At 43.5% G+C, this 8,180-nt stretch overlaps 1 protein-coding gene across 2 annotated transcripts in view; it reads left to right on the forward strand.

Moving 5' to 3' along the window:
- Window positions 1–8,180, forward strand: part of pip5k1ca (phosphatidylinositol-4-phosphate 5-kinase, type I, gamma a) — a 49,742-nt gene that overhangs the window by 24,471 nt on the left and 17,091 nt on the right. For both annotated transcript variants that reach the window (XM_068702427.1, XM_068702428.1), the window contains exons 7-10: window positions 3,817–4,116; window positions 5,080–5,288; window positions 6,607–6,690; window positions 7,260–7,308. In XM_068702427.1, the coding sequence (XP_068558528.1) occupies window positions 3,817–4,116; window positions 5,080–5,288; window positions 6,607–6,690; window positions 7,260–7,308 (642 nt within the window). The remainder of the gene's footprint in view (window positions 1–3,816; window positions 4,117–5,079; window positions 5,289–6,606; window positions 6,691–7,259; window positions 7,309–8,180) is intronic.

Genomic DNA, 8,180 nt, shown 5'->3' on the forward strand with positions numbered 1-8,180 from the left:
TCACCCTCTCATTTGAAATTCCCGAGCTCCATCTTTGATGTTCTTCTTATTTCCAGTCATATTTTTAGATCCCAGGTTTTATGCAAGAGCTCGGAAATCCCCCCCCCCCCCCCCCCCCGAGCGCGTGACGTCCTTTTCAGATGAAGCAGACATAACGGCTCTATCATCTCCGACTGGAACCTTGGGCCAGAGAGACTGGCCGGTGTGTTTCACATAAGCCTAACAGAGCTTGACTTGCACCAAAAGTACCCCCCCCCCCCCCACCCCCACCCCACACACACACACACACACACACACACACACACACACACACATAGTCAAACAGCAGCACCTCCATGTATGTCCATGTACTACCTCTCCAGCGTCTTGAGGTTCACGGCCTCCAGCCTTGTGTTTATTCATGTGCCGACACCCGTGGCGAAAGACCACTGCAGGAATTCCTTTAATCATTTAGGGACGTTAGAAGGCTCGGCACATTCACTGTGACCTTTTTTCCGTCGTTTTGAAACGCTCTGAAGTGTTTTGTTTTTTTTTCCCCCGCCGGTATAATTGGTTCGAAGGAAGGGCTATAATGAAAGCGGAGAGATTCGGGCTCATGTGCGACGGCTGCGAGCCGGCGAGCCGGAGCAGGTGGACCGAGGAGAAAAAGAGAGAGAGAGAGAGAGAGAGAGAGAGAGAGAGAGAGAGAGAGAGAGAGGGAGAGAGAGAGAGAGAACGGCGCAGATGGACGAGCAAATCAAGCCCACGCCAAGATAAACACGGAGTAGAAACCACACAAAACATAACGTGGAAGGATACAAATTCATCCACTCATCAGAAGGAGTACGATGGCGTATTACGGCTATTGTAGCTGAAAATAAATAACTGAATCTGAAATCTTGAGAAACTATTAAAAAAAGGATCGCATATCTCTAAACTGATGCAGTAAAAATGCTTGATTTTGTATCTTAATGTAGTCGCAGATCAAGTCAAATGTCATCAATTTAGTGGTATTTTCTTTTTACTTTATGAGGAACACAGATAGCATGTTTTATACTTCTCATGAATATAATCCAAGTAGCCTTATTTCCATATATTTTGTATACACCCTTTAACAGTTGGATCACACGTGTATCCTTCCGCTAACATCGCCGAGTCTTTCTCTAATTCTCCCCTTCGGCGCAATCTGTGCCGCTTTGAATACATTTACCATAAATGTCGTGACATAGTCGGTATATATATGGGTGCACTACAATTTTAGCGATGAGGTTGAACCAGCCGTGCAAAGAAAAAAATAACGTTTTTTTTCCCGTAATTTTGTTACTTTAAACTCTTGTAAATTAATGACTTTTATCTCAGGAAATTTTTGAGTTTGTCCTCGTAAATGTGTGACTTTAATCTCAGAGCATTTCGGACTTTTTCCTTCTTGTAAATGAATGACTTTTATTTATTTTATTTTATTTTGAAGATGTGTCTTTTTTTTTTTAGGCGTTTGCCTTTATTGGATAGTGAACCCAAGGACTAACCCTCGGTACAATCTTTTATTTATTTTTCTAACCTTCGCTGGCCCTAATTCGCCATCATAATAATTCAACATAGAGATGTGAAGAGAAAAAAAAAAAAAAAGCACTGCACACGTAACAGCAGAATGTCCTTTCAGTGGAACACGCTCATGTGTTGTTGTGTTTTTTTTTTTTGTAGCAAACATAAAAATGTATGCAGGCCGTCATTGGCCGAGCTCCACACGTCTTCCACAGCTGACTGGCTGAGGAGTGTGGCTCTGGGCAGCATACAGATCACAGTGATGTAACCGACTCCGCTGCTGCCGCTTCCCTCCCTTCTGTGTTTTCTATTCCCTTCTATTATACGCCTAGTCTTTTCCATCTTCCCTCACGTTTTTTTTTTTTAATGTCTTCATTATCACTCGTTCCCTTCCGCTGTCGTGAGACTCTCGGTGTAATTTATTTCCCTTCACGTCTCGCCTCGCCTCGCCTGCCTCCTGTTTTTCATCCACTCTTTCTTTTTCTCCGGCCGCTCTTTTAAGGCTCATATCTGGCCTCCTCTGCCTCACGTGTCTGTGTTGTTAGCTCGTCACCGCTCTGCCCTCTTAACATTGACAGAAGGGTCGTGTGTGGCTGAGGGCAGGCGATGCTCTTTCTTTCTCTCTCCCTCATTTTTCCCTCTCTCTCTCTCTCTCTCTCTCTCTCTACCAGTTTCTCTCCTCATGAAGGTCACTCCCACATGTGCCGAGCCTTTCAGCCACACTTCCACTTCCATCCTTTATCTCTCCTCTGCCTGTTCCTCTTTCATTCTCCTCGTTTTTACTCTTGAATGCGGTGTGCTATCGCTATATGGACCACTCTCCCCCCCCCCCTCATTTCTCTAATAGCACTGAGCTGGCCCAGGTCCCACGGTCAAAGCACGCAGCCCGAGTAACCTCATGTGTTTGGATTGACAGGTGACATGTTCAGAACAGACTGGTGATTGATGGGAGAGTCTTGTATAGAGTAAATGGAGCAACAACGAAATAAGAAGCAAACCACAGATTTTTTTTGGGGGGGGAAATTTGAGGCCTTTGAGCTAATTTGTGTTATTGCATTTGCATAAAATGACTACTGTATGTAAATTAGGTGCAACGCCTATAAACACCTCATAGATAGATGGACACTTTGCTAATGGTTAATAATATTTTAACAGTCTATAAACATTACCTGGATGGCTATTGTAAAGTTTCAACTATTGACTATAATACCTTTATATATGTTTAATATACTTATCTATAAACAACATTTAGATAGATAATACTTTGTCAACGATTATTATTATTATTATTTGATCATCATTAACAAATACTTAATACAGTATTTACAATGAAATGTGTGCAACAATAATCTGTTAATAAATAGTTTACTAATGTGATCAGAATATAATTGTTATTGACTCTTATCAGCTATGATACAATATATATATATATATATATATATATAAATGGTGAACTAATTATTTCATATTACACAAAGTAATGATAGAATATCAGACATTATAGCATTACTTATTATTAATAAATATTATTATTATTATTATCATTCCATGGTTTGTAAACAGTAAAACACATTTTACGTTTACATTATTAACTAAAGTTTGATCAACTATCATTTTACGATTTATTAATGAGGGATTTATCAAAGATCATTAGCTGTTACCTCTTTAAATAAGCAATGAAATGTCAGAAAATAGATCAAAAGAAATGCCTCACAATGACCTAAAATCCAAAATCAAATAGCTTTTTTTTTTTTTGGTCTGATCAACAGTCTCACTCACAAAACTCGTCATCTTACTATCACATTAGAAAAGCATCAAAGCCTTTACAATACAGGAGCCGGAACCACAACGTATTTTCCATTTGTGTTAGAAACGATGAATCAATCAATGTAATCACTTCCTTGTTTCACAACACCGTGAGATCTTCTGTTGCCTCTCTGTTGTGTAATGCTTCCTGGTGCGGTCAGATAATACATGTGTAACTGTAGCCAGTGGGTGTACACTGAGATTTGTTGATCCCATGAAATGAAATATGATTGCATCGTGTTCCTGTCTGTATTTGTACACCAACAAGATATTTACGCCGAACTTTTCTCCTTCTGCAAAGTGTCAAAAAACTCTTACTCAGCACATTTGGTCTTGGGCATGTATACAAATTTAATCCTGTAGCTTTTCCCCCACAATTAAATCCCTCAAATCCGTTCCCTCCGATGTTAAGTTCTGCCTCTACATCCTGTCTGAGCTCAGCAGCAGAAACCTTTTACGGACAACATTTTGCTCTCTCCCTCTCTCCAGAACTTGAATCAGAACCCGCGCACGTTGCTGCCCAAGTTTTTCGGCCTCTACTGCGTCCAGTCGGGCGGGAAGAACATCCGCGTGGTGGTGATGAACAACGTCCTTCCCCGCGTGGTTCGCATGCACCTCAAATTCGACCTGAAGGGCTCCACCTACAAGCGGCGGGCATCCAAGAAGGAGAGAGAGAAGGCCAGGCCCACTTTCAAAGACCTGGACTTCATGCAAGACCATCAGGACGGCCTGATGCTGGACCAGGACACTTACAGCGCGCTGGTCAAAACCCTCCAGAGAGACTGCCTGGTGAGTTGGGTGGTGGGAGGGGGATATACGCTGCACTTCTATTCGATGTTGAGAATAGACGGCGAGACGAATGGCAGGAAGCAGAACCGACCCTCTACATGCAAGTATGTCCAAGTTATACCCGGACCCGGACCCGGCCCGTAAATACCGACCTGTCATTAAACAAGCAAGCTGCTCAACAGTTTTCCTTTTAAAGCCTCCTGGTTTAAGATGGGATCTTCGTGCTTAAATCAAAATCTTCTATTTCTCAAATTTTTACCCCTACCCGTGAATTTACAGTATATAAATGCATTTTTTTTTTTTACCCATCACACTACTCATTGCGGAGGGTAGCCCCAGGTACCAGACCCCATGCAGAGAGAGAGAGAGAGAGAGAGAGAGAGAGAGAGAGAGAGAGAGAGAATCCTAGGCAGCTATGGTTAGCGGCAAGAGGATTAGAGGAGTGTTTGAAGGAAGGAAAAAGTGATGCCATAATGCAGCGTCTCTAGGGGAAGGAAAGATAAAGAGACATGGAGTACAAAAGAAAATGGGAAAGAGTGAGAAAACGAGGATATTATGATGCCCTGTTTCATAAAAGAGGATCGGGGATGAGGGGGAGGAAGGCCGTAAATGAAAAAGCTATTCGTGAGAGTGTTTGGCATTCCCAGGACCCTTCACTATGAATTTAGAGCTTTGTTACGAGCACCGGGTTTAACAAGGTGTCTGGTCTGGTGGCAGGCCTGCCCTTCTCTTGTAAATCACCACCTCCTATTTACTTATATAGTGCATGTGCTTTGGAGGGAGTATTTGTGCAAACACACTGGCTATCTTATACATAGCTCAGTACAGCCGGTACGGTTCTCCTCCGCTCTCTGCTGCCGACACCGTTGTGCGCTCTGGATAAAAGCTTTCACACGGATCTTCTGCCCGTCAGTCGGTCAGTCACTGCTCGCCTACCGACTGTCCCGTCCCTTTTTCGCTCAGGTGCTGGAGAGCTTCAAGATCATGGACTACAGTCTGCTGCTCGGGGTTCACAACATGGACCAGGCGGAGAGGGAGAGGCAGATGGAGGGCTCCCAGGGCGACAGCGACGAGAAGAGGCCCGTGGCCCAGCAGAAGGCCCTGTACTCCACCGCCATGGAGTCCATCCAGGGAGGAGCCGCCTGCGGAGGGTCCATCGACACCGACGACACGTGAGTTCAGCCGGAGAGGCAAAAGAGGCGATAAATGTCACAGCTGGCACTTCGACAGGGAGAGTGCATGTCGCACATTCATGCCGCATCGATCATGATAAATAAAATGGAATGTGGACGGACAATGATAACTTTTTATTTGTAAGAGCACTTCGATTTAATTGCGTCCTCTTCTCCCGACAGTTAAACTGCTTTCAGTCCTTATTCTCGCCTTCCTCGCCTCATCAATCTTTCTAAAAAAATAAAAAATTTCCACTTATTTAAGTGATTACACTTCATCTGACACTTCAAACCCTTCCATTGTTTCATCTGACACTTACACTGCTTTTAGTGCTTACACTCTCTTTCCTCACCCGCTTCAACTTTTCCCCCCATAAAAACCTCTTCACACTCTTCTTATTGAACCATTTCCACTCATGCTTACACTTCAGCTGACACTTCAAACCCTTTCAATGTTTCATCTGACACTTAAACTGCTTTTAGTGCTTAAATTGTAACTGCAACTCCCTTAAAATATAAACTTTTCAGACCTTTACAGTCTTAACGCCGTGAATTTTCAGCACAAGTGGGCAAAAATGTTTCCAAAAAATGTTGCCTCTTCTAGTCTAAAACGGCCGAAAAGTTGACACTGAAGCAGGTTGCTCCACTTTCAAGTGACCCTGATCTCAGGCTGCGCTTAGGTTCAATGTGTAGTACAACGTCGTCAGTACTATGAAAGTACGACAGAAGTTTAGAAGAACTTCAGTAGAGATTAAGTGAGATTAGATTACACAAATTAGTAAATTTAGTCTGAATGACTACAAATAATAACCACCTTGATTCTCTTTATACATTTCAGTTAAAAGAAACCAAATCCAAAGCCATTTCTGGTTTGGACAGTAGTAGTTCAGAAGATTCTGAAGTCGGGTATCAGCACCTCGACTGTAGTCCAATACGGCGGTTAAAGGATTTGGTCCAAATTGAGCGGGGCTGTAGTGAACAAAAGAAAATGCTGGTTGACTGAAATCCAAACCTGCTCTTTACACAATCGACTGGTCGAAAAAAAATCCGCACCAGTGACAATTTGGTCAGACAAGAGCCTATCGACCAATCAATCGACCCGACCGTCCAGAAGCTGTCGGTAAAGGAATCGATATGAAATGAACCTCCCAGTCTGTAAAGCTATAGTTCCACAACTCTCAATCAAACCGAGAGTACTGCTGCTTTTACATCCAGCCATCTTACTGGGACTTATATACACACACCTTTTAAAATCCAAAGTAAGCATCCAAGTAAACATGACATCCTTTCCACTCCTTTATTCTGCTTCTCACTACAGGATGGGCGGCATCCCAGCTGTGAATGGAAAAGGGGAGAGACTTCTTCTCTACATCGGAATCATCGACATCCTGCAGTCCTACAGGTGATCGTCGCGGCGGTCACGTGATGTTTATCAATCTAGACCGTTTCAGTGTGAATCGCTGGGCGTTGTAAAGTTGGCCACAAAGATCGTCGGCCTTCGACCTGGTTGCTCGAGATAGTCCGCAGACCTTGTTGTGAGCAGTTAGCTTAGTCGAGGAGGACGCCGACAACATTAGACGCACGCTTTCCTTCTGCGCAGGGATACCGCTGGCCGGTGTAGTTCGGTAGAAAGAAAATAGTTCCTACGCAAAAATGCCCACAAACACGGCCTGTGGATTATCTTGAGTAACCAGGTCAAAGAGACATTGTTGTTTAGTTTTTCGGTACTTTGAGCACCACAAGACGAGAGCCATATAGTTCCATTGTATTGCAGACATTTCTACGGTCGGTATTTCCAAAATCGAGATCGATAAATAGCGCTACGTCTAAGAGGAACTCTATGTATTTCTGATTTGGGAGTTGACGGCCCCCCCCCCCTCTTTTTAAGGTTCTCGGCCTGTGATCCTCATATGAAAGACGTTGTTTTAACATCACCGTGTCAAACTGCGCTGTTCTCTTCGTTTTTCGCAGGCTAATCAAGAAACTGGAGCACACGTGGAAAGCTTTGGTTCATGACGGGGTGAGTTTTTTTTTTTTTTTTTTTTTTAAATAGCTTCTCTCACATAGAGACACAGCTATTCAGATGCAGAGACGTAAAGTAGACTCGCACTCATACGGGGGAGCTCTTAGGAGAGAGACCATAAACAACAGCCTCAAGCATGAGAAGAGTGAGAACTTTTATTAGCTTGAGGTTTGGCAACCTTCACCGTTATGAAGACCAGCCTTGTCTGTCTGTGTATGTTCAGTCAGCTCGTCTCCTCCTTGGTCCGTCCATTTCGCTCCCTTTTAAGAAGTCCGGCTAAATCTCCTGGACTAGCAGCTCCACCTGCCCCGTACTCCACGCGGTTACCGAAGACGTTACAGCTGTATTTAGACGCGCTCGCGTATTAAAGCTTATTAGACGTCAGCTCTAAGCAGAGCTGTGGGTTACTCAGATGTGAATTATGAGCCTATCACCAGCCACAGCTGTCTTTTATTGGGCTAATCTTTTAATAAAGCCGTCTGCATGACTAACTTTTTACTTGTATTAAATCCCCCTTTTATGAACAGTCAGCCTTTATTGAAGTAACAGAGAGAGACACAGTGGTGTGTGTGAACCGGAACAGGTTGCACACACAGGTTTTTTTTTACTGTATAATTAAAATGTCTCTTTGGGTTTTGAAACAATCCCTTTACAGTTTAAAAAAAAAATTAAAAATGCGAGACGTGTAACCTCGTGCAAATATTTTGATGTCAAGAAATCATTTTTCGTCACGCTTCCGCAAACAAACAGGACCTGAACCGTGAGGACTGGCAGCTCATGCCGGCCCACGTGCAACATTTTGTATTGTGCGCTGCCAGGATCGCAGACCGCGGAGCGTTTCAGAATGCCCCGTGGTCGGATGAGCAAAG

This window comes from Cebidichthys violaceus, unplaced genomic scaffold (assembly GCF_023349555.1).
Source record: "Cebidichthys violaceus isolate CVI_PGR_0920_01 unplaced genomic scaffold, fCebVio1.0.p SCAF_84, whole genome shotgun sequence".
Taxonomy (NCBI): domain Eukaryota; kingdom Metazoa; phylum Chordata; class Actinopteri; order Perciformes; family Stichaeidae; genus Cebidichthys; species Cebidichthys violaceus.